The 27,652-nt window shown below is 39.8% G+C and overlaps 1 protein-coding gene across 8 annotated transcripts; it reads left to right on the forward strand.

The window, feature by feature from the left end:
* Window positions 1-107: 107 nt before the first annotated feature.
* On the forward strand, window positions 108-27,652 carry LOC141906789 (monocarboxylate transporter 12-like). Of its 8 annotated transcripts, none has more exons than XM_074796152.1 (8): window positions 108-300; window positions 6,452-6,624; window positions 6,829-7,103; window positions 9,439-9,582; window positions 9,668-10,600; window positions 10,732-11,001; window positions 11,390-11,515; window positions 11,803-14,248. In XM_074796152.1, exons 2-8 carry the CDS (start codon window positions 6,548-6,550, stop codon window positions 11,922-11,924), a joined length of 1,947 nt encoding a protein of 648 aa, XP_074652253.1. In that variant the 5' UTR covers window positions 108-300; window positions 6,452-6,547; the 3' UTR covers window positions 11,925-14,248. The 8 variants fall into 8 exon arrangements, with proteins under 8 accessions (XP_074652253.1, XP_074652257.1, XP_074652252.1 ...); XM_074796156.1 differs by lacking the exons at window positions 108-300; window positions 11,803-14,248 and adding exons at window positions 2,917-3,052; window positions 25,916-27,652; XM_074796151.1 differs by lacking the exon at window positions 108-300 and adding an exon at window positions 2,917-3,052.

A 27,652-nucleotide genomic window follows, 5' to 3' on the forward strand; every position in this document is an offset into this window, starting at 1 on the left:
AAATGCAATTATGTAATTAAAGAGGAGACTGAGAATGATGGAATAATACTATTTGGATAATGAGAAGGATGCCAAATTCTAAGTTATAGCCTAAACGAGTCATGTGATTAAATGATGGTAGTCATTGGTAAACGGGATAAATTGAGAAGAATACATATATGGATATAAAAAAGTGAAACCAATCTCTGTCAGGTCACTAGATCATCATCGCTTTATGGCATGACATAAATTGAATTGATATGCTGCCTACATGCAATAGATTCATACATACATCCTAGCAGAAAACTGTCGACGTGCTCGGTAAGTATATACTACTTAAAGGCCACGCAACTTCTTTCTCGTCAGTTTCATTTTCCGCGCAGGTCACAACTCGTTAGTTAGAAATAAAAATGCGCATCCCGCACGCAGAAGAAATATCTGTTTTGGTTTCTTTTTAAAAGAAGTAAAACACTCCCGCATGCGTCCCGATAAACAACCTAATCACACTTTGTTATGTTTTATGTTTTTCTTCACGGTCGCTCCGGCCCAATTCTTACAGTGGCAGGTAAGTGTTTCGGTAACGAAGTGCTTTCCGTCCCCATTCAAAAAATACTGAGATGCCCTCGATTCTTTTGGAATTTGGAAGGAGGATTTTCATTTCTCTCTTTCAAAGGGATGTAAAAATAAAAATATACCACCCTCGTCACCTTAAGTCCAAAAAGGGCTGATAAGAAATAAGGGCATTTCTTTGCGTGGCCTTATGCATTTATAGTGGAACCTCGTTTATACGAATCTTGCGAGCAAAAGTGAAATTCTCGTATCAAACGGGTTTCGTAATATTTAAAGCTTGATAGGTACAAATATCTCAGCTGGGACATGCTGGAAATTCTCCAGAGTCGGTGTTCTTCGGATTCGGTGTTCTCTGGAGTCAGTTTTCTCCGAGCCGGTGTCCTCAGGTCGGAGTGGTCGGCGTTCTCCGGAGTCGGTGTTCTCTGGAGTCGGTGTTCTCCGGATTCGGTTCTCTCCGAGCCGTTCTCAGGAGCGAATATTAGTTCAGTCAACGATCAACCGTCAGTATTCTCACTTCGTGGCGCTGCGGACAGACGGAAGAAATCAGTTTGGCTTTGGTTTTCCTCGCTGTCGGACGTGCTTGTGCGGTTGTGGTGGTTCACGGTTCGGCTTTGTGCTGTGACCATGGCATGTACTTTTGTTGAACTGTGTGTCCTCTTTTGTGCAGTTTGGAGTCCGGGGTATTCCACTGTGTGTGGTTAGAAAAAATGTGTTCGGATAGATTTTTGAAGCCAACTGTGTGCGGGCGTCCAATGTGTTTTGACCACATTTTTTAGCGATCCAAATTGTTTGGATAGATTTTGAAAGCCTACTGTGTGCGGGCGTCCAATGTGTTTAGACCAAATTTTTAGCGAGACATTGTGTTTGGATAGATTTTGAAAGCCCACTGGGTGCGAGCGTCCAATGTGTTTGGACCAAATTTTAAGCGATCCGTTGTGTTTGGAAAGATTTTGTATCCCACTGTGTGCGGGTGTCCAATGTCTTTGGACAAAATTGCTGTAGCCACTGTGTGTGGACATGAGGTTGTGTGCGTCACAGGACTGTGCGTCTTATTGCCTGCGGGATGGAGGGCTCTGTGCCCTGTCCCGGATTGTGTGAGAAAAGAATGGAAGAATTGTTACGTTTAAAAATAAAGAGTGATAATGAATAAATGAAATTTTAGGGCAGGGAAAACTCAAGTGGTCAGGGTTGTTGGTTCTCCATATTCTAAGTGTATTTCGGTATACTACGTTGGCCTCACTATTGTGAGATTTATCGGTCAGGGAGTTCCTCTATTATTTCGGTTTTCTGATCTGTTTCGGTGATTTTACTTAGCGCATTTTTGTTTCCGTGGATTGTTTACTCGCGCTCAACGCTTGATTTAGTTTGCTCCGTTCGTGCGGGACGCGTGACAAATACGTTACATTTTCCAGTTTTACGCGAGCCTTTTGACTTCTCAGATCTTAGCATTTTCATATTTCTTGTTTATGGCTGGTCAGCTTCGTGTTGCGTTTGTCCTTGTATTCCATGGGCTTTTACCTGTTGGTCAATTTGTCTTTTACCGTTTTCCGAGGTGGAAATAAAATTGCAAAGGATTTGGGCGTCTGAAATCTGTTGATTGTTTGCGCTGGTAGTGAAGTTAGATCGTCGATCAGTTTCAATTTGTTGTTTTATCGTGTCATGTTTTCAATTCTCCAGCCGCGGGCCTCTTAGTTTCCGTTGTCATGGCTTCGGTCATGTTGGCTGGAGGGTTGGTTTAGTATACTCCTTTTAGTTGCCTTTTGGATACGGTACGATCTGTTTTGAGGGTGTGGATTCTATTTTCGACGATTGTGGTTACCGTTGGGTAACTATTGAGGAATTACTTTTACTTCCCTCTGGTCATGTTACCGCGGCTGATGATGCTTACACGTGTATATATTTTATCTTTGAGCGATTAGGGAGGTTCAGTCCCGTAAGGCTTTTACATATGTTCTCAATATTGCTTCTTTGCGCTCGCCGTTTTGATCTAATGTTTAACTCCCCTTAGTTTATGGTTTGGGTTTGGGGTTTGGGATGTTAGTTTTGGGGTTTTATGGCTTGTTTTTTCGGAGATTTTGGTGCGTCGCTTGGGAAGTACCGGTTTTTCCCCATAACTATATATTTCTGTAGTATGTCCGCACAGCAGGGAGTGAGAATATTATACCATTCATTGTACAGGTTTTTAGACACCGCGTTCTTCCTTTGATTCTTATTCGCCCAGCCATATTCGCAGTATGTGACACGTTTGAATGAGAAAAAAATACAGAGATCTTTGGACTAAACGCCAATGGACAATACGCATTTGATTTACAAGGGTTATAGAGTATTTCATTGATATGTCTTATCGCACCGGGTCTTAGATAATTGACGTATTGAGAGTCGCGCTAATCGCTGAAGTCTGTAAATATATAGGCACCTCTTATCAGTCAATTTTAAGGAGATCTACTTGTCGTGTTGGCGGATATCAGTCTTGCTTCAAGGAGAAAATCTCGACGAGTAACAGGTAATAATTTCTGAGGTGTCGTAATCTTTGTCAAATAATCCATTCATTACAACCTGCCTTATTCGCAATGCTAATGTATTGACGAGATCAACGCGTGCCCTCTGTCTTCATGATACGCACCTAGTTTACTAAAAACAGTTTCACACGAGCATTTTGGCCCGTGTAAAACTGTTCAGACGGGAGCCAAATGGGCCCGACCGAAATAAAACGGACCAGGAGCAGCATTTTCTTATCTTAAAATAGGGATTGTCCCTGTTATTTATTTGGTTGGTAGATTTTAGCACGGGTGAAATTATTGCGTTCGAATTGCAGCTAGTTCCCGAAATGACTCACTTCGATTTGTTTAACCATTGTTTAGTATCGAATGAGCGGATTACATGTGAACGCGCTCTCTAAGAAGGAATGGGCCAAATTTGACTCGGGCCAAATCGTGAAATTGCGAAATGATACCGGCGAAATCGTCTCCGTGTGATTGCGGCTCATGCTAGAAACATCTTATGAAAAGTGTTTTTTTAAATGTCCCGCGTGTAATATTTCCTCGTTGGATTGTACACATAACCATGGTGGCTAGTAATCGACATAGTTCGGCTTGGTCTACTGGTTTAGCGCAGGGGTTAGTGCGCTTGGAGATATACGAGACCCGCGAGTTCGATCCGAGTGAACACGCTCTTCCTCTTCATTCGTCAATGTTTTACTGCTCTGCTCAAGCAAATCCGCGAGCTAATTCGTTTACGAACCAGTCTGAACATACATAGCATATACTGCGATTTTTCAGTATCGACCTGCTCTAAAACAACAATGCACCTCTCGGTGGACAAAGCGTAGTCGTTATGGCAAGCAGTTCGAATCGGTGAACCATTAAGGCCGAGGCTAAATCTGCCCACCGGGTGGATTCATATGCCAATCTGACGCGCAGCTTGACTTTGCAAATTGTTTGTAGGCTTATGTACGGGTTTAGTCCCGTCTGTCACACGGGTCGAACGTACGGTTTACGAGGTCTTCATTCAAATGGTAGATATGATATATATAATACTCCCCGTATACGGACATAGCGAACATAAAAATCCATCGCCAGCGCTCGAACGCTGTTGTAAAAGGCTATTGTCGTAGGTTAGCAGCAAGGTTGGTATAGTTACTAGGTGGCGGAAAATGCCCTCCATTTAATATGCATGTTGTAGTCTGTTAGAATATTTTCTGAAGTCTCTTAAAACTAGAGCGGCTCATAAGGTAAATGCCCTCATTTGGAGGACGATTGCTATAATATGCGCATTTTTAAGCCTAGTAGAACTGTCGCGAAAGCTAAATTGATAGGTACATGTGTATATACGACTTGCTATAGAGATATTTGACTATTATTCAACTGTCTGTTCATCATCTAGGCCGTTTGCGCTTAGCATAGAAGTAGTAGTCACGACAACGTGTGAATGTTCCATCGCTGACTGCGACAGTTTCTCGTATACGCGCCGCGTCGGCATTATATGCTGTTATTATGCTCTATAGCAGAGCGAATGATCATAGATATTCGGCTGCGCACTAAAACGTTTACGTTTTGTAAACTACGGACTAGAGAGAGAGAGATAGCGAGAGATCTACGCTCGATCGTCCGAGGTTTGCGAGTTTACCCGACGCGAGATCTAATCGGCGATGGTAAGTTCACAGACACAATTTCGCACATAGGTATGGGCTATATAACGGTTGTAGTATATTGACGTGAGGTCTATGTGGTTTCATTGTGGTTGGGATATACGTGCGTGTGTTTTTTACACCGAATTAGAATGGCGTTTTGATGATTGATAAATACAATTTATCTTGGTATAGTATTATATACCATATAATTAGATATCCACAAGTTCAATGCGATTAGAAAATTCGATTCCACTCTAAATAGGCTATAAGTGCAAAGCAATATGTGACTGTGTATATAATAACAGCTATATATGTGTTCATGCATCCTGTTTCGAATGTGCGTTATCGCCACCCCTTTTGTATAGCTAAAGACACCCGTCGTGAAAAGAAATACATTTTCGAGAGCGGACTTAATTTTTTGGCGAATATAGCAAACGCGGAAATCCTATTCGCAGCACTGCACTCGCTGGGACAGATACGAACGAAGCAACATTACGCGGCAACGAAAATTTACTCGGCTAATGCTTGAAATAATTATTCATTCAGCCAATTGTGTAAAAATGATCATATTCTGTTAATGCGATTTAACCTTGGTTCTCGATCCGTTTTTCGGCTGTTGGGTATGGCGTTTACGTATAGTACAAGTGCCCGCAGAAGAAAAATTCGGGATGGGGCTTTAGAACCGAGCCTGCAGGGGTAAAAACGAGGGATCCGGGGGTCCTTCCCCGAAACTTATTATTTTCAAGACACGATTTGGTGTATTCTGAGTCATCTTCACATCACTTCTACCTTGGAATAAATGCGAGATAAATAAGCATTAATGTTGTATGATCATGCATCAATTCATTTATGTCACATGGTTAGGTACGAGAATTGAACTATATTATGATGTTTATCAACTACGGAACTTAATTTTCACGCTTCTTGTACAAGTTTCTTTTGATAAACCATATAACACGTGATCTATTTCCATTGCCGAGTAAAATAGAAAAAGATTTCCTGAGCAGCATATATTAGGAACGTTCAGGCCCATGTAGTTTAGGACTGTAGTATAGCGAGAGCAACAAATAGCCCCTGCAGACTTTTATACTCGCGATTCAGTGAGTCCCAGCTGGCATTCGAAATTGATCGAAAATCGTGATAGTCCATAATAAATAAGTCCGTAGGCCCTATATATGAGAGGAAAGCTAGTCGGTCATTTAATTTGTGTCGTCAGGGTGGACTGTTTTTAACGAGTGTGTATATGCATATATTTCTAAGTAAAACATGCCACCACTCTTTAACGCCCGCCTCGGTCCTGACTCTCATCTGAGTCTGCCACGATTAGTCTAAACAGTAGTGTCGACTCCTCTACGCGCTCGACGGAATGATTGATGGGTAAAACGCAAACATTACTCTTTGCCGAGCGAATGGTAAAGATTAGTATCCATAGAATTGTTGTTTCGAGTCTTCCATAGTGTCAGACTGTGATGGTGAACTTTTCAAACCCAGCGATTTGTCTGTGTGCGTTTAATGTTTTGCTACGTACGAAAGCCGTTCGTAATCCGCAGAGCTCTGGGGTGCCCTGTCGGCGAAGCAGAGCTGTTTATCAAGCATTTTGAGAGATGGTTTTCAACGAGCGTGCTGCTCGAAATAACGTAATTCGATATGTATCATGTTTTTGAAATTCAAGGATACAAAATGTATATTCATTTCTCGCAAGATGAACAAATATATATATATATATATATTTATATTTATATATATATATATATATATATTTATATACTATAGGCTGTTGTTCTTAGAGAAGATTCGTAGTACGGGATCGTGGAGGTAAAAGATGAACAGCCCTGCGAACACTTAGAGACTACTAACACACACACACACATGTGGATGGATGATAATATGAATCCTGATATTCGAGAGAATGGCGTAATCGCTAATGCAACGAATCGGTCGCAAAAGTAAGTCACCTGTGGTTTCTTTTTTTTCGCCAGAAATTAACCAGGTAAACTCACTCGAGTAACCAAGCCCGCGATCAGTTATCTCTTATTTTTTCAAATGAAAGTATTGCGTTACTAGTCGCGCGTGTATGCTGGTTTGGATTTGACATATCAATTTTTCACGTTCGATCAAATCGCATCGAAGATTTCTTCTTTTTTATACAGTAATGTCCGTACTAGGGAGAATCAAACTGCGAAGAACAGCGACCTAGAAAAGGGCGACGAAAAGTCAGAGCCGGTCAGACACTACGTACCGGCACCCCCTGACGGCGGCTACGGTTGGATAATATGCGTGTGTTCGTTTTTCTGTCAGATGATCTGCGATGGACTGATATTTTCGTTTGGGGTTGTATTTGTGACCTTGCTCGAACACTTCCACGAAAGTCGCAGTTTAACATCGTGGGTCGGAGGAGTTTTTCTCGGTGTGAGCATGTTTAACGGTAAGTAAAAACTATCCTTTGTTATATGTACGCACACATTTGAAGTAAATCTTTCCCATGCTGATGCATTCCCTTGCAACATCTGTTTCTCTCAGAATCCCATGAAACGGCGTTATCAAATTGGCCAACCCCCTATTTTCTAAACTACATAATGATCGTTTCTAAAATGTCAATAATTTTGGCCAAAACATTGGTTTCTAATTCTTTCGCACGTCGCTCACCCGCTATCTAACGAACGAAATAGGAACTACTGTCCCTTTGACCGCTGGGTCTATATACATGTGTTAACACTACGCGACGTTGTTTTCTAAATGAATGAAAAACGTGCATATCACGGATTTCGATGCGGTCAGGTCACAAAATCATCAAATGGGTATAGTGTTGGAAGCAGGTTAAAAGTTTAGGTCGTACTCGTACCTCGAGTGCATATACACCATGGGGTATAAGAAGAGACGTGTGTGGATTATCACAAAAGTGGATTTTTTTGTAAGGTGCAGTCACACGCCAAAGGCGTGTAGTTTTTAGGCCAGCCGTAGGCTGAGCCTATTACTATACAAATGGAGCGAATTTAAATGACATGGTTTCTAGAGCTAAGACCCATTGACTGTGCAACTGAACATATATCCTTACAAATCATTCATTAGAGCATTATCCATTCTCCAACCCCTATGAAGCTGAATTTTGAAAGAGGGCCTCGTAAAAATTTATATGAGCTTTTTCGGGAAATTCTGATCGCAAAAATATCTGTTTTTAAAAGCCAATCAGAGAGCAAAGACTCCTCTATGATTGGCCTAGCCGCAAAGATCAGCAGGTGTTCACGCGAACCCGCGGTATCGTCCACCGTTTTACTTCCAGGTTTTATTCTAAGATCTAAAATTGTATTTCAATATCGATTTCTGTGAAATCTTTAGTTGATTTAGTTTTTGGGAGGAATATCTTTATTTGTACTACAGAAAATATCATTGACAATTGTGCAAAAACCGGGAAAAATAGCTTTTTCTCGAATCGGATGGATGACATTGATATGCTAATTAGCCATGTGCTCAAACTGCAAATTCAATCAAATTTTATTCTGCAAAAAAATATCAAATCCAATTCAATTTTACTTTATTGAACAAGGTTAAACAGCAAATCCAATTCAATTTTGATTTATTGAGCAAATTTCAGAAAATTCAATTCCATTCCGCATTCAAATCAATAAGACCAAGGGAAAAGATTTATCTGAGGTATTTGTTCGTTCCAGCCCCAGTCTCTGTCTGTGCTACTTAGGAAAACACGATTGAATTGTGTAAATTATTAGCCTGGGATTGACTAGTTTATTAGCTGCGCCGTGTATTTGGACAAATTTAACCCACAGAATGCATGAAAAGCTGACTGGCTAGCTATAGTGCCCCTTTGGGCTCTTGTTTTATCTTTAATTAGTGATTGTACCTATTATTTATTTGGTTGGTAAATTTCGTTTGATTTTTTTGATTGAATGTCCCTTACAGACCCACCACACCGGCCGGGAGCGAAACAGGCGTGTAGTTTTAGTCGGTGTAGAGGGTCTGGGGAGTGATCCCCCAGAACATTCTTGGAAATTAAATTCATAGAGTAGCAATTTCGCAAGTTCTGATATATTTGGTGGAAACGGGAGAACATTTTGCTTCTTTTCCTGCATTTTGGTCTCGAATGACGTAAGTTTGAAACAACGGGCATAGGCTACTAACGAAAATAGTTGGGAGACGTTTTGGTCGAGTGGTTTAAGCCACCGAGTGATGGTCTCACCAATCCAGGGTTCCTCGGTTCGAAAGCGGGTGGTCGAAAGGTTCGTGGATATTTCCCTTTACGGGAAAAAGGAAATAAGGCCAATGCCCTGTGTGGTGTGGGGTATGTAAGAAGAGAGTATGAAAAACCGAAAGAGTGTCGCAAATGAAAGCCGTACCTTTACGCAATGAGCGGGTTGGGATTCAAACCCCTAGAACCCTCCTATAAACACGAGCCTGCCAGTCATTACAATAAAGAACCATCATTAATCGATACTTTTAAGTTCGCTACTAACATTTAACGACGTTCTCCTCTACCTTCGCTATCTTTCTTGGAAACGATAGCAAAGCACACTCCGTTGACCCGAAAATAAAGCTCAGCTCTAAAGAGCTATACATGTATTCCTACAGAACCATCCCGAATACTAAATATATGTTATTTCCATTCAAGAAGACCAGATCAATATACGATCAGCAAGTTTGTAGTTTTGGTCAATAGTCGTGGTTTATGGTCGTACCTGGCCATAATTTTAGCTACCGATCTAAAATTGCAATGGTAATGCATTTCAATCGGATGATTATATTTTTAGCGCCTGTTGCTGGAGCACTATCGAAGGTATTCGGCTTCCGTGTGGTGGCTATCGCTGGAGCCATAATAGCAACAGCTGGTATGTTGGCTAGTAGTTACGTCCCTAATATACCGATCATGATCTTTACAATGGGAATAATCGGCGGTAGGTAACGCTATTTCTAGGTGTTATGATTCATAATTAATCGCATTTGTTTTGCCGAGTTAGAATTTCAAACTTGTTTTTCTAGGTTTTGGAATGTCCCTTCCGTATTTGATATCAATGGTGATGGTTGGGTCGTATTTTGAAAGACGGCGGTCGCTGGCTAACGGTATCGCGTTGTGCGGATCCGGTGTTGGCGCGTTCGTGTTTTCGCCCCTATTAGAATATCTGCTGTCCACCTATAGCTGGCAAGGTACATTCATCATATTGGCGGGTATAACTTTACAAGGCTGTATATTTGGTGCTCTTTTCCGACAACCTCCTGTACGCGAGGTAATGAATTGTGATTTACGTAGCTGTTCTAGCCTTATCAGTGATGCTCCATCTGCTGATCTGAACAAAAACCGGAAGACGGAAAGGAGGTATTCAATCTCTGTTACAGATCTCCCAACTAAAACTGACAATATTCGACCGTCATCTACAATCCATGCAACTACAGAACAAGGCCGGCCCTTGCTCTATACACAGTTACACGCTGATCATGCTGATACTGACCACCATAGACACACTGAAACGTCCCCCTTACCCTCGAGAAGGCTGAAAACCTCGTCTATGCACGACCTGAACGCCATTAACCGTATCAAGCATCGACTCATCGAATCTACTATGTCTGGTAGTGATGCCAGTCTATTCCATCGTCCTAGTGGAGAATTATATAAAAGTGTTCAGTATTTAGGCTTCCAAGAACCGCATACTCTGTCGCGGTCGCAAATCGCTATGAATGCCAGCATTTTGAATTTGACGGTGAAGAGTCCGCCTGGTGGTGAAGCCTGGGTCGATCATATGACATCTACCAGTTATCACAGTAACACAGATTTAGCACTGGAAACAGTTGATGCCGATATCACCTGGTGCGAGTTGGTGAAAAGGAAATTTTTCCTGGTGGTTTGGTCTCTAGGTTTACCGTTGCTGAATGACCCAGTTTGCGTGATGATCGTTGCCTCAAATATCTTCTGGACGGGTAAGTGTGCAAAGATGACCGCATTCAATCTAATTAGAATCAGGTTTGTCGATAGTGACAAGTGAAAACCCGGTGAGCATTTTCATTTCATATACCGGTATACCACTGCTCATCTTCAGTATGTTTTTCAGGACAAGCCGCTGTGTTCACCTATCTCGTCGACTTTGCGCGCTTCAAAGGCATCGATAACTACGAGGCAGCATTTCTATTGTCTGTAATTGGCATGGTGAATCTCATTGGTCGAATTGCGTTCGGATGGTTGACAGATTTCCCTCAAGTAGACAGCGTAATTATGTACTCGATTGGACTGGTGCTAGCCGCTGTGGCAAACTTCGCTATTCCTTTCTGCTCGAGCTATGCGGCATTGTTATCGTGCTCAGTTTTATACGGCATGGCTATGTGTGAGTATTTTACCTAATGACTTATCTCCAGCTGTCTGTGTTCATCCATACATCTGCAGGCTGGAATGGACTTAATGACCAGATCTTATGTTTGGCAGGAAGTTAAACGCAGAAGGCAGGCGGAAATGGAAATACTGAATCAAACTTATTTGATTTGGGAAACATTGTTTCTGAAACCATGTGTCTTGTTTCCAGTAAATGCATATCTCCAAGAAAAAACGCTTTGCTTTTGTGTTCCCTGTGCCATATGCGTTGGGCTCAAGTCATATCGGCCTATAAATGCTATAAGCAGAGCCTGGAATTCTTAACTTTATCGTATTACTGAGCTTTTCGTTGTATGCCGAATCGTAACGAGGTTAGACTGTATTATTTTTTCGTATATTTACAGCCGCATACGTTTCTCTGCGTTCAATTATCGTGGTAGATCTACTAGGCATTGGGTATCTAACGCAGGGTCTTGGACTAGTCATCATGTTTCAGGGTATTTCGTATACGATCGTGCCTTCCATAGCCGGTAAGTAAGAATGGGAGACCCACCATCTCAGCCCAGATATTTGTTGATCAGACACTTATAAAATCATTTGATTTGATCTTTTTCACGTATATACGCGTTAGGACCAATACAACTTTTTTGCACGTACATATTTTGTAATGTATGGAACTTTAAGATGAAAAACTGATTTTGATTGAGTATTTGAGGAGACAGTGAATGGGCTGACCTCTCGCTAGGGCTTAATCGCTACTGTAGTGTTTCGGTCCGCCGTTATTTTCCTATTCATTGGAGACATCTCTTTATTTCAGGTACAATACTCGATATTTCCGGTTCGTACACCGTTCTTTTCATAACATCGGGTTGTTTCTATCTACTCGCTGCTGTCGTTGTACTTCCCGTGAAACTTAAGAAGTGGAAGGCTGCAAGATGACAAATGACATGTAATATTGTTCGAAATCGTCTATTCCATGAAGTATTTTTCAGTACATGTACGCTATATGACGCTGTAGGTGCGGCGACACCGCATATTAGGCTAAAATGATGATACCTTTTCCTCATAATCGGCTGGGTGAATTTTGTAAACTGCAATGAGATTTGTAACTAATTCATTTCTATAGCTGCCGGGTCTGTTATAGTTACCTTTATCGTGATAAAAAACGGATTGTACAGGGTAGATAGGCGGCCCGACCGGTGAACTTTTTGAGCTCAGTAGAAATCAGATGGTGGCGTCAATCGTGTGATATTAAGTTCGTCAACGATTGGCTCGATTTCAAAGTTAGCCGAGCTACCGCACTATGCATAATTCGGTGCTTATCTAAAATCGTAGACAGTGTGCGAACATGGACTTATAAGCTAGGCTAGACTAGTTTATAGTTCGTCCATGGTGCGAATAAATTCGCGCACACCCTATACACACCCTGCTGTCTACTAGAAATCAAGAATTCGTTGAGACTAGTATTAATTGATTTTTGATGCCACGGCAGTATCTATAAACACATGGGACAATGAAGAAGCGTTCCAACGGTTGTAATTGGAATTTCCCTATTTCCTCTGTTAACTGATTTGTATCATTCTTCGTTTTTACTAGGCTAGCCATGCGGGTGGAGTTTTGGTGTGGAATATCAAAGAATACATAATAGTATCATTATGTATTTTTGGTAATAAATATATATTTCATATATAGAGAATCCCACAATGATAGCGACCAAAACAGTCCGAAAATGTAACTGAAGCTAGTAGTTTATTCAACTTTTCGACTTTATCCTAATAGTCATCTTCAGGAATAATCCTGCACGAAGATCATGATTAGGATTATGAAGATTATGATGAACATTATTCCTGAAGATGACTATAAGGAGATAGTCGAAACGTTGAACAAACTACTAGCTTCAGATACATTTTCGAACTGTTTTTGTCGTTATTATTGTGGGATTCCCTCTATATCGCTTCAACACCGATATAGTGTTTTATCAATCGTGATAGATTTCATGTATTCATTTATGCAATCTATGCCCTCCTCATTGAGAAGCTATTTAGTTGGTATTTTCTTCAAAATGCGAAACTATGAAGGATATGAATGTGGATTCTCGGTTGGTCCTTTGTTTCACAATCGGTAGCCATTTTTGCTTCATTCCCGCCAGGTGGAATGCCTTTTGTAGGGAAATACCAACAAGCTTTGACGCTAAGTTTTCCTGTCGGTCCAAGACATGGACGTATAATCTAGTTTTATACGTCCATGCTAGGACGAACGTAGGACTATCCGATGTATTGTTCTTCCCAAGAAGGGGCGTTGGCAATTGAAACAATTTTCGATACCAAGCGCATTTTGCATTAATAAATCGATTGTAGTCACGCCTTAGTTTTTATGATTGTGACGGGTTCGGTAATTGCCATCCGCAATATGTCTGATTGTCAATCGTTTCACTGGGGTCTCACTGGGTCTAATCTGTAATCAGTTTTCAGGTAGGCATGGTCTCCCCGGTGCCGGTCATAAATTATCAACAATGTATCAGGTGATTCGTACCGGTAGGTCTTGTTGCAATTTCCAATTTCCGAAATGATGTATCCATATCTATGCAATAGCATCGTCTGGGAATGGATGTACATGTACCTATGCATTGAATTATATAATTGTTATTTGCAAACTTTTGTTAAGTCTTTCGGATAACGAGTGAGTGATTTTTGTTGTTACATTATTTTCATACAGCAAAGCATGTATGAATCAGGTTAATTAGTCATGACACCCCCAAAAACACTCGATAAACGTTTAGAATAGTTTATAATTATATGTACATGTATTTTATCTGAAGTGAATATATATTCTATTTTATCATAGCATATATATGTTTGTATTCTATAAATTTGTAAAATGTGAAAACTTGCTGGATATGAACAATTTATGCTGTGAAATTTCCAGAAAAGATGTATCCACATCTACTCGTCTACTATGGGAATGGATATACGTGTACCTATGCATTGAACTGTTAATTGTTATTTGCTTATACTTTTTTGATAAAGTTTTTTGGATAACGAGTGAATGATTGTTCTTGTCAGATTATTTATATACATGTATGCAAAGCACGTAACTGATGAATAAGATAATTGGCCATGACACCAACGAAACTCAATACGTTTAGAATAGTTTATAATTATACACCTGTATTTTATCTGAAGTGAATCTATATTTTATTTGTTCATAGCATATACATATATATATATATATGTTTATATTCAATACATTTGTAAAATGTGAAAACTGGCTGAATATGAAAAAAATGCAGCCAGGAATGTATTTCTTTTATCAAATATATTATGTTATACTGCAACTTCAGTTTTGATCCTCTTTGCTCCGTCCCATCGGCATTAGTTTATTCGGTATCAGGACCCCATCGTTCCGTTCGTCTGTAGACAGAAATCATCTTTCTCATTAACGGATGATTGCTATTTGATTTATGTACATGTTCATATATCTACCTTATGTGCACGGCCGATCAGAATTGGGATGGCTGATGACTAAACTAACAATCAACATTTCAAGACGAATAGTTCCCCGCTCAAAGATACATTTATAGAAAAGGGGTTATTCGGCTGCGACCGATTCTACTCGTCGACAATGTCTACAACCCCGATTGTCGACCGATTCTACTCGTCGACAATGTCTACAACCCCGATTGTCGACTGATTCTACTCGTCGACAATGTCTACAACCCTGATTGTGAAAAGCAACTGACGGAAGCACGCAGCTCCTCGATCCCAGCCACTCTATATAAGGGTAATCCACGCACACACGCAGCCCCTCGATCCCGGCCACTCATTATAAGGGTAATCCACGCACACACGCAGCCACTCTATATAAGGATAATCCACGCACACACCACCCCTCGCTCCCAGCCACTTTATATAAGGGTGATCCACGCACACACGCAGCCCCTCGATCCCGGCCACTCATTATAAAGGGCCATCCACGCACACACGCAGCCCCTCGATAGCAGCCACTCTATATAAGGGTGATCCACGCACACACGCGGCCCCTCGATCCCAGCCACTCTATATAAGGGTGATCCACGCACACACGCAGCCCCTCGATAGCAGCCACTCTATATAAGGGTAATCCACGCACACACCACCCCTCGATCCCAGCCACTTTATATAAGGGTGATCCACGCGCACACGCGGCCCCTCGATCCCAGCCACTCTGTATAAGTGTAATCCACGCACACACCACCCCTCGATCCCAGCCACTTTATATAAGGGTGATCCACTCACACACGCGGCCCCTCGATCCCAGCCACTCTATATGAGGGTAATCCACACACACACACAGCCCCTCGATCCCGGCCACTCTATATAAGGGTAATTCACGCACACACGCAGCCCCTCGATCCCGGCCACTCTATATAAGATTGTATAAACATGATTGTAGACATTGTCGACGAGTAAAATCGGTCGGCAATCAGGATTGCAGACATTGTCGACGAGTAGAATCGGTCGACAATCGGGGGTTGTAGACATTGTCGACGAGTAGAATCGGACAATCGGGGTTGTAGACATTGTCGACGAGTAGAATCGGACGACAATCGGGGTTGTAGACATTGTCGACGAGTAGAATCGGCCGACATTTAGGATTGATAGATCTCTACTTTTACCTGTTCTGGAGTTGAGCCGCACGCCCTATGGCGTAATGTCGTAAGATTCAATCAGTCCAATATTGGCGGATTAATTCCAAATACCAGTCAAATGTGATAAGTCTCTGCTGGAACTATTTAATGCTATAATGGACTTGAGCCACACGTTCAGTGGAACCTCGTTTTAACGAAATCGGATACGAAGATTCATCGGATATTACAAATATAGAATTTTGTCCCAATTAAGAAAATGTGATTATTTTCATACTGGATATAACGAACAATAGGTTATAACAAACATATTTTCTGGTCCCGTGAAGTTCGCTGTAATGAGGTTCCACTGTAATACACGATCTTACTAGTTTTGAATAAGTAATTCCAAGCAAGTATCGGACACACTATGCGATCATCGGCCAAACGATTGTCACCAAGAATTCTTAAATGACCTTCAAAGTAAGTAAATCTACATCTTTTTCAACTAGGCAGCGCTTTCGACAAATGTCTTTATCTCAAGAATCACTAGCCGATGTCATAATAGTCAGTAACCTGTCTGTGGTTTAGTTTCACAATCGGATATTTTCACAAACCACAGTCAGGAATGGGAAGGTCATTTTTGTATGAAATCTTCGTCAGCCAATTTGACTAACGAGTAATTTGCCCAGCATTTCATTGTCTCTTAAGATATCCGTCTAATTTTTGTTGTAATCGACGCACAACAGATTCGTAGTTTGTCTGATACCTATAACACCTCACCTGACGATCTTAATCCATGTGCAAATCGGCCGTAAAGTGAGAGTAAATTTCCGTCGGGTCAACAGCTGCCATTTTGAAAATTACTGGAGGTGCTGGCACCTGTGGACTGAGGCCAGGACAACAGCACAAACTAACGAAGCGAAACGACGAAATTGAAAAAAATTAAGAAATCAACACTTATTCACATTTTTCTTTTACCAGAATTTATTATTTCATTATTTATTATGGAAAACACGAAGATTTGAAATATAAGTTGGAACACCATCAAAAATAAAAGTTGTCGTTTCGTCTTGGAAGTTTTATATAAATCCTTGTAGGTCCTCTTGTCTTATCATGCCACATGTGCAATACAGAGAAATGGCGGCCAATGGCGAAATTGGTGGAGAAATTAATTAATTTCTCAAAATAATGTTGATTAAACACTCGAAACATACATAAAATTGGATTATTTCGAAAGGTACCTGTGTTAGTTTGTGAATTAAGCCATTAATTGTGGACTGAAGTGAATAGAAAGTATATTTTTGAAGTGTTACTTTTTTCAACCGTGTTTTGGTCCTTGTCATCCCTAACGTTGGTATAAGCCCATTCGATTATAAAAAGCTTACCACCAACGATTAGGTAACTAACTAATGTCATAAATGATTAGCTCATGTAATATTCCTTCGCCTGCATCTCAGTTATGTATTGGAACCTCGATACAACTAACTTCACGGGACCAGAAAATATGTCCCATAACCGATAGTTCGTTATATCCAGTATGGAATAATTGAAATTTTCCTATTTCGGACAAAATTCTAGGTTTGTAATAACCGACAAATCGTTAAATCCACGGAGAACGTTCCACTGTACTTGTTATACGACTATCACTACCAAAATAGCTAGCTAAATGTTTATTTCTACTAGCTTTCAGTTATTCAGAAAGGAGCACGATCACTTTATTGCTGATCTGCAGCTGTATTCTTTTAATAGTTTATGCTGCGTAAAGGCGAGTCAAACTTCAACCACACGCGTCTCATGCGTGCATCTATATATCAGGAAATTCAAAGATGTTACCGATCTCTTCTTTGCCACCCAGGAAGAAAGACACTCTAAATATTTGGATGGATATATGGGAAAGCTGTGGGTCCTGGAGTGTGTAATGGGTAGTGTAGTGTGATCTGTGTGCATTTGTGGCCAGCACACAGATCACATTGTTCAATGGGGTTTGGTCCAGGACTCGCGAGATTTTCAACAACACGGAAGTAACGTGTAATAAATGATGACTTGAATTGCATGACTATCTACCACCCCTCATTATTGTTGGAAAACTAAACGTTCGGCACTGACTAAAATTAGTAATAACATTTTAGAAATGGCCAGAATTTTAACTTAGGTTCTATCTCATTTTTATTTTACAATTGCGATTGGTATAATTTTTTGTAAACGGCCGTTAAGGCTTCATGTTTCGTCTGCAATTCACTGAAAATAGTTACCCAACTACGCACATTTCAGTGTTTTCTGCAGCTGTACACTCAATCGGCACCGTTCGTGACTAGCTTCACTGCGGAATTATCATTAATTAACATCGCCATATCACATCATCAACTTATATTGTGCCTTAAAACCCTAACAGCCGAAATAATTGAAATGCAACCACGATTTCTATCATTGAAAATTGAGAGAGTGGCCATGTTTGTGTTTGCTGCTTCGCGTAAATCCCGCGCGGTGGCGCAACCGCGGGGAGTGGGGCCGATACGTCAAGAGCTTTATTAACTGTGGTAATGAGGGCACATGTATATTGGAAAACGTGAAAAAAGGTTTTATATTGAAATTAGTCAACATAAACGGAATACGCCAGATCAGGTCCGTACACAGCCTTTCTGGGAGGGTGCGAATATGTTAGGCGGAACCCATTTGCCAGTCCGTAATTACGTGTGCCCACGGCGCAAATACATCTGCCGAGAGTTTGGCCCTCCCCTACAAAAATCTTTAAAATTCGAAGCCTTTTAGATGAATTTCTTGGCTTAATTTAAGTGAATGTTCCATATAAAAAGTCAATGAAATGTATGAGATAACTAGTGATGGAGTAGTCTAAAACATATTCTTACAAGTGGAACTCGGGACTTTGTGGGAAGGTGCCTTTGCACTTGTCGCGCCCTGGGTAGGGGTCTGTAGATGCTTGGCTCTTACGAATGGATGCACGCACCACGAACAGCGCGTCGACTAGTACACATCACTCATCCGTTTCTCTCGAGTCGAGTCACTTCCAAACCAGTTATAGGATTTACGCGGAATAACCTTTGGCGCGGCCTGGTCCGACGTTTTTGGTCGTACAAAAATTCGGCCCGTGTCTAAATGGCATGAACCAGTGTATACATGTAGTATCCGTGTAATCGCAGCTATAGACGCATAGGCATCATGGTGACCGTGTTAAGTCACTAAAAGATATTGATTTTGTCACCAGCACCGATTATCTGGAGCCGAATATATCGAAACATACTCACGTCTGATTATGTAGTATCATTAGGAAAGAAATATATTTAGGTGGAAAATCATTTTTCACGACTTAAAACCTAAACGGCGTGAGAATAATTTATAGATGAGTGTACGGTATATCATATTTTGTGTGTCACGAATTCAACTCATGCAGATCTTACATAACTCGATCTTTGAACTATAACCCCAGTGGCCTATCTTTTAAAGTCTACCCTAAATCAGTATTTCTTTTTTGTCTGGGAATTATCAGGTCACTTGCCATGTTTAAGTTGATATTTAGACGATTTATTTCCGTTTAAAATACATAGACAGCAGATCACACGTGTGAGTATGATGGTTGAATAATGTCTAAATTCCTGTCCAATGGCTGTCTTTTCTTTGTTTTTGTCACTATTCCTATATCCATACATTCAATTTTTCTTTTGTCAAAAGATCAAAAAGTGGATGCACCAGGCTTACACGTTAATAATATGAATCGTGATACTCAACTGAACGGTGGCATTGGTAAAAATGCAGCTAATTGGTCGCAATCGTAAGTGTTTAACGTGCTTCTTTTCACTCTTTACTATTCATTCGGGATGATTTTGTACGTAATAATTGGCGATAATCAGAAATGCTGCCTTTATGCAAAATTCAATGAATCTTTCAAATATCCGATGTTATATACTCGGTCGTTATTCCAAGATTCCAAGATGAGTTCGTCGACGTACATGAAGTTTTGTTGTACATTGTTTTGTACACTAACCAGATAGAATACTAGTACCAAAATAATTAAGCCTTAGGTCATGATCTACATCAGTAACGATTTTTAGCAGCCCTCGTGATTTTGGCACGCTGAAGGGTATCTGCGTGAAGTGGTGATATCAATATTGTGAGAGCAAGCGCCCCCTACCAATAACTCATCACGCGACATATTTCAACACCTGCCACTATACCGGTACCCATTTACCGGCCCGGTGTTTAACGGAATTAACCTTGGATAGAAAGCAGCTGGTGAAATTAAGCACAAATTATTGCAATGAACTCTGATTGTGAATAGTATAAGAATTAGAATTCATTCAAATTCATCCGATTTGTTCATTTAATTTATCTATTGTAATTTGTATAATGACATGTTCGCGTAATTGTTCAACACTATTCGAGAGCAGACATTGCATGAACGCATAACCCTCACCATCCGTGAACTCCACTGACTAGGCTACCCACAACTCGACGTATGAAATACGTATAGATTAGCGCATAGATTAGTGTTAGTTATGTGCTATATATAGGAAATGATATATACTTATTATTATCATATTTATCAAATTTATCATATCTATGGTAATAAAAAAATAGTAATAATAATAATAATAATAATAATAATTATTATTATTATCATTACTAGTATTATCGTTAGAAATGGTCTTTTATGATTATTTTTGCAATTTTTGAGATCGCAAAATAATTCAATCGTGGAAATAAACTTGACCGTGATTTTGACGAGCATGCGACTGTGTCCAATTGATTTTTTGTTCATTATCTCCGACACATTTTTCCATTCCGAAATACAACTAACAAATGACTCCAAAGTACATTTTGTGAACTTTTAGCGGGCCATAAATATTACTTAGTCAGATAAAATGAAACAATTAGTTTTGACGGTACATTGTCTATGTCGCGTCGCCTTCATGAGTTATATAGGTGTATAACTTTGTCTTTATCTTCGATGAACCTACAGCATATAGCGGCAAAGAAGCGATAATGGGTTTTATGCTTAGTAGCATCACTAATCTCTGGAAATAGCAAATCTCTGGAAATTATAATTATAATTATAATTCAAACCAAATGATGACTGGCACTGTGGGACATTAAACCTGTTTAACATGTTTTCATATTCAAATAGAATCTGTGTTGCAGATGTTAATCTTTTATCTAAACTCACCGAGTTCCTATTTCTCAAACGCAACGAAACATGAAAAACTCAGAAGACACTAGCCTTACATGCATTATACATTGCTTGACTCTGTAACAGAGTTTTTTTTACGATTCGGTAAGAATAAACTTCGAAGCTGCTGAAGCCATTACCGCTATTGTTATCAGTATACAATCAAAAAGCCCCACATTAGTACCGAGTAACATATCATTGGCACATAGAAAATGATTAAACCATCCAACTTTTCATTTGATTTTAGAAATATATAGATACAGTGACTATCTTTTTTCGCTCTAGACATCGATAACAATGTTGACACGTCGTGGAACTGACTAACACGTTTAATAAGAAATGAATGTTCTATAAGATAACATAACGATAACGGTATTCGATCATACTATCCAGAGTCCGATATTCGGAGACTTATTCACGGAACACGGTTGAACCTGGGCCGTTAACAATATAATATTCGAGCATTTACAAACCTATACAAATTATTTAAGGCCCTCCACGGGGACGAAACAAGGGGCCAAAAGGGGACAAAATCAAGATAACTTAAAATCTTGGGTATTGGGTTCAGTAAAATCCTAGTATGGGCTTTAGGCTTTTAGTGACTATTGGGGAGTACTGCTTGGTAAGTGTAAGGAAAATAATGATAATAGTTATCCAGGGAAAGTTATAGGGTTTTTGGTAATAAAAAACATAAAACCTAAATAAGTATATGCAAAAGTTCTACGTGTGGTTTAAGACCGGGCTAAAGATATAATCGTATAGTTTGAAACAACACAGTTTTGAAAATCAAGAGAAACAGAATGAAACATAGTGACAGACTAGTACCGCAAACTCGCCAGTTTGCGTAAATATTGTTACCTTGACGACTGCAAGTATTATATGTATATATACTTCTGGAACGTATGAAAGCCTTGGGTATCCAAGAATGCTAACTATAGCTCATATTCCACTCAATTGAAAAAATCTGCTTATTGAAGGAATTGTCATCAAACTGAATCAAGATAATGTAAGCAATGACGCGTGTTTATGGATGATATGTTGTCACACAGTGGAACTGATTGTAAAAACGGTTTCCTGAAAAATTTTCTATGCCAAACTTTTTCTGACATGTTTTTGGGAAAATCAATTTCATCTGTTTTTTTTTTAATTTTCCCAGAGCAAAATGTTCCAGCTTGGCGTTAGCTTTGAAAATAAGTTCGGACAGCACCAAGCAACACGTTTTTCATTTCTCACATGCCATTTTAAAGACAGGGGTGTTTGAAATGACGTTAAACTCTTATATTCCTTCTTCAATGTAATCGTGAAAAAATTATTTACAATGAACAGACATTGAAAAATATTTGATATACTTTCGATTGACGTTAAAAGTTTCTGTTATTGCCGAAAGGGAGAAATTGAAAGGGATAAAAATCAATTGTATTTTGTTGCGCATTTTTGCACGTCTCTGTGTATCGGGCTTTGCGATGGTGTGTGATCAAAAATAATGCATTGGATTCCTCTCAAGAACAGACGCTCATAAACAAGATCGGAATAAAGAAATCTGTCGAACATGCCTCTGTACAAAGTGAATTGAAGATGGATTTCTACACCGAACGAGAAATTGAGACTTTTCTTAGATTTGTGCCATTATCTATTTTCAGAAATGGTATTGAGATGAGTACTTCGAAAGATGTGGAAGAGAAAAACGACGCTAAAAACATTGAAGCCGTTCGACACTATGTGCCAGTGCCCACTGATGGCGGGTATGGTTGGATAATATGCGTGACATCTTTCTTCTTTCAAATGATTTGTGACGGACTGATCTTTTCTTTCGGTGTCATTTTTGTGCATTTGCTCGACCACTTTCGTGAAAGTCGGAGCATGACCTCGTGGGTAGGGTCGCTCTTGCTTGGCATGTGTATGTTCAATGGTAAGCATCCTCTAATCGATTAACAACGTTGGGAACTTAGTTGAAATTAATGTTGACGGATGGATGTCATAGAACTGCCCGAGGAATCAATTCCGCTGACCTTCGGTGGTAACGATGCTAATCGGGCGTTCTGGAAACCCCATAACTCTACGTACAATATGTACTATGATCAGCATCTGATTGTACGCATCAGATTCCCAACTAAAATCATAAAAATATTTTTTGCCGCACCGATTGACCCAAACAAAATGTGCCTTAACGATCATGAGTATAGCTCGTCATATATACGACAGCATATAGATGCATAACATATCGATGGATAAATTGGCTTGTTGGCAAAACGACTACCAAGCAGCCGAACGCTAAACTAGGTCGCAATCAAATCGAAATAAATGTCACAATTGGAATCAAATGCATACGAAAATGCATTTATAAAAGGAGATAAGCGAGTACTTATGTTTAAAAATGCAACTTGTACTCTGACTTATCAAAATAGAAGTCGAGAAACAACATTTTGACATAACCTAATCGATGATTTCACCTGAAAAGTTCTAGGCGTGTAACTTCCGAATTGATTTCTAGTACCGTGAAAACTCATTTTACTACTAATAATCAATCACTCTTCTTTGCACATTTATCTGAAGAAATGTACAATTCCAGGACCAGTTGCAGGAGCATTGTCGAAGGTATTCGGTTTCCGTCAAGTGGCTTTCGCTGGTTCAATAATAGCTACATCTGGCATGTTAGCAAGTAGTTTCGTTCCTAACATACCAACGATGATATTAACGATGGGGTTCATCGGTGGTACGTATAACAATCTTATTTCGTATCGTTTCGATATCTATATTAAAGTGCCATTTCTTGAACCATTTTTCAAAAATTCCCATACCAACGCACATATGGTTCACCACATCAGAATTTTATTTGTTTTTAGGTTTCGGCATATCTCTTCCTTATTTGATATCAATGGTAATGGTTGGGTCGTATTTTGAAAAGCGGCGGTCACTGGCTAACGGTATCGCGTTGTGCGGATCCGGTGTTGGTGCCTTCGTGTTTTCACCCCTTCTGGAATATCTGCTGTCGATTTACAGCTGGCAAGGTACATTTATCGTGTTAGCCGGTATAATGTTACAAGGCTGTATATGCGGCGCTCTCTTTAGACCACCCCCGATAGGCGAGTCATCCCATTGTGTCAAACAGTTTACGAGCCGTTCAAGCAGAATGAATGAAGGGAATCCGAACGAGAACGATGTGCGATTAAAGAATTCAGATACAATCATTAGGACTAACGATGAAATACGAGTGTCATTATGTGTAAACGACGCCGTACTAAAAAATGGCCAAACTTTGACCCCACTGCACCTTTCAAAGGCTTACAACCATACGAGTAAGCAATCTGTACATGCAGAAACGTGCCTTTTATCAGCGGGAAGACTAAAAACCTCGTCCTTGCACGATCTAAACGCCGTTAACCGTCTCAAACATCGAATCTTCGAATCTACAATATCTGGCAGTGATGCCCGTCTGTTCCATAGACCTAACGGTGAATTATATAAAAGCGTTCAGTACTTAGGCTTCCAGGAACCCCGTACTTTGTTTCGGTCACATATAGCTATGACTGCTAGCAGTTTGAGTATGATAATGAAAGCACCGCCTGGTGGCAAAGCTTGGGTCGATAGCATGACTTGTACCAGTGACCACAGTAAAGCCGATTTAGAAAAGCACAGTGCTGATGATATAACGTGGTGTGAAATAGTGAAAAGAAAGTTCTACTTCTTCGTGTGGTCTCTTGGTTTACCACTGCTGAAGGAACCAGTTTGCGTGCTGATCATCGCATCGAGTATTCTCTGGACCGGTAAGTGTTGAAACGCAATTTTTGCAATCATTCAATTAGGACGAGAAGTATGAGTTGTTAATTGTTAATCGATAGTTATTATTAATCGTATCAGTCCAATTTCGTTCGTTGAATTCTTAGTATTAGGCTTAAAAGATATCTTATCTCTCAGTGAAGATAAAGGGTCAAATGAAAAAAAGGATAAAATCCGGCCGGCCTGGAATTTTCTTTTCATTTTAATAAGAACAAACTAAACCGATCGGGTGTAAACTGTGTTAATCATTGCCATTGCACCTCATGTGGCGGCACCCCTAGCAAGTGCTTTTGTTCATGTATTTGATAGATAGATTGGAGATACGCAGAAAAAATATGTATATACATGATAAAGATCTTTAGGACATGTGTTTATATCCTAATTTCAAATGAAAGATCAAATAAAAAATTGGCTACCGGGTGGGCCAATATTTTACTTATAACAATTTTTAAGGCAGAAAACTCGATTTCGAGCTTCAGAATTTTGAGAAACAAAATAATTTTCAGCCTTAGCTTAAGTAAGGTTACGTCATCGGATCTATGGGGCTTGATAACACTTATATCATGGGTTCAGTAATGAGCGAATATTTTTCAGGACAAGCCGCTGTGTTTACTTACCTTGTTGACTTCGCGCGCTTCAAAGGCATCGGCAGCTATGAGGCAGCATTCCTTTTGTCAATAATTGGTATAATGAATCTCATTGGTCGAATCGCCTTCGGATGGCTGACGGATTTCCCGAGAGTCGACAGCGTAATCATGTACACCATTGGACTGGTGCTAGCTGCAGTATCGAACATCGCAATTCCTTTCTGCTCGAGCTATGCTGCATTTGCAGCTTGTGCAGCTCTGTTCGGCCTGGCAATGTGTAAGTGAATCTAGTTCCAGCCCATTCACATGTATAAAGCCGAGTTAAACCATCAAAAACATTTTACCAGAACTATTGCATGACACATTAACAATGTTTTTTTTCATTTTTTTAAATAGCCGCTTACGTTTCCCTGCGTTCAATAATCGTGGTAGATCTTCTCGGCCTTGAACATCTTACTCATGGACTTGGTTTAGTAATAATGTTTCAGGGCCTCGCAAATATGGTTGTGCCTTCGATATCCGGTTAGTTACGGTTGATATTATTAATAATTAATTCGTCTGTGGGCATTAGACGTGTTATGGCATTAGCTATACGCTAGTACGGTGTTTAAAGATCGCAGAATTTTTGATCACCAGCTTTGCAGCGTTTCCCAAAGATTCCACGATTTCTAAAATTCCTAATTCTATGGTGATTTCACGTTTTCGTGTTTCTGCGATTTTTGAATACCAACAGTGAAACACAATCCAATCATACCTGCAAATCTATTCTTTATTTCAGGTGCAATACTGGATATGACCGGGTCATACACGGCTCTTTTTATGTTATCAGGTTTTTTCTATTTCCTGTCCGCTTTCGCTATTCTTCCGGTTAAATTTATAAAGACGCGTGTGGTCAAACTTCCGACCTCGGGCCTATAGCCACATACCAGGGCCAGGATGTAAACTGCAACGATCTACGGTAACTGGTTGATAATGCTAAATGTAACATAAATACACTGACTACCTCTTACCAGGAAACACGACTGAGTAGATGCTTAAAGTTACACCAGTCACATGCCCTCATAGGACGCGTTGTGCCTTATTCGGAAAAATGATGGCATTTGTTGTCTCCCACTAGTGGATGGTTGGAAATTGAAAGGGGGTGAGCGGAGTGGATTATACTAGGGCACATATCAGTCAGATGGATCACTCGGTACTGTAATTTTTGTCCGTCTGACATATTCCTTATTCTTGGTTAAACCAATGGTTTGACGATTTATATGGCAATGCTCAATGGTACGTGTAAGATATAATGTAGCTCATTATATCGTTGACTATGGTGGCTGATTCGGGCCATCCCGAGGTTTTTTGGGCACGAAAAATCTGAAAAAAACTTTAAAGCGAGAAAACAAATATTAATGCGAGAAAACAAATATCTAGCGCGAGAAAACAAATTATTTTGTTTTCTCGCCTGAAATATTTGTTTCTCGCGTTAATATTTGTTTTGGAGGGGCGAGAAAACAATGTTTTGGTGGGGTCGCCAAAACAAATATTAACGCGATAAAACAAATATTTCAGGCGAGAAAACAAATTATTTTGTTTTTCGCCTGAAATATTTGTTTTCTCGCTATAAGGTTTGTTTTATCGCTTTGAGATTTATTTTGGCGGGGCCGAGAAAGTAGGGCGTGTATGTCGTTACAGTTCAAGGTCAGTTCAGTTGAACATCTGACTGCCAATTGATACGTGTGATATACAATTTTGTATAACATTTTGTATCTAACGTGTTCATTACATGTATATCGGAATGAAGAATAGCTTCTCCGCAGATTCACACATTTACTGTCAACACTACGTACAAACATGTACTTTTACGTATACGTAATACATTTACGTGTAGAAGGATTTTGAGGAACGAAGTCCGTGACAAATACATTGAAATTACAAATACATTCATTACATTGAATCAAATTGCTTAACTATAATTGTATCCCTTTTTTCGGCGATCATCGTTCCTAGGAAAACCAGAATGCGATAAGTATCCCGTATGGTTTTAATATATTCACCAATAGATTACCACAGTGGTAATGTTAAGTAGGCTGACCTGTCCTCGCAGCAATAAATCGTTAAAACAAACGTTCGCTTTCTCGACCTCGCCAAAACAAACTTTATAGCGAGAAATCAAATATAAACGCGAGAAAACAAAATTTAACTCGAGAAAACAAAAATCAGGCGACGAAACAAAATAATTTGTTTTTTGTTTTCTCGCTCAAAATATCTGTTTTCTCGCGTTAATATTTGTTTTGGCAACCCCGCCAAAACAAAAAATGTGTTTGCTTGCCCCGCCAAAACAAAAATTAACGCGAGAAAACAAATATTTTACACGAGAAAACAAAATAATTTGTTTTCTGTATTGAAGAATTTCCTCGATACATCTAATGTACAGCGTTGCGGTTGACTTGTACGATTAGCCATGGCATCCATTGTGAATCATCAGTAGATGGCAGCACCTTAAAATTAGATCAATAAACTAACCCAT

This window comes from Tubulanus polymorphus, chromosome 6 (assembly GCF_964204645.1).
Source record: "Tubulanus polymorphus chromosome 6, tnTubPoly1.2, whole genome shotgun sequence".
Taxonomy (NCBI): domain Eukaryota; kingdom Metazoa; phylum Nemertea; class Palaeonemertea; order Tubulaniformes; family Tubulanidae; genus Tubulanus; species Tubulanus polymorphus.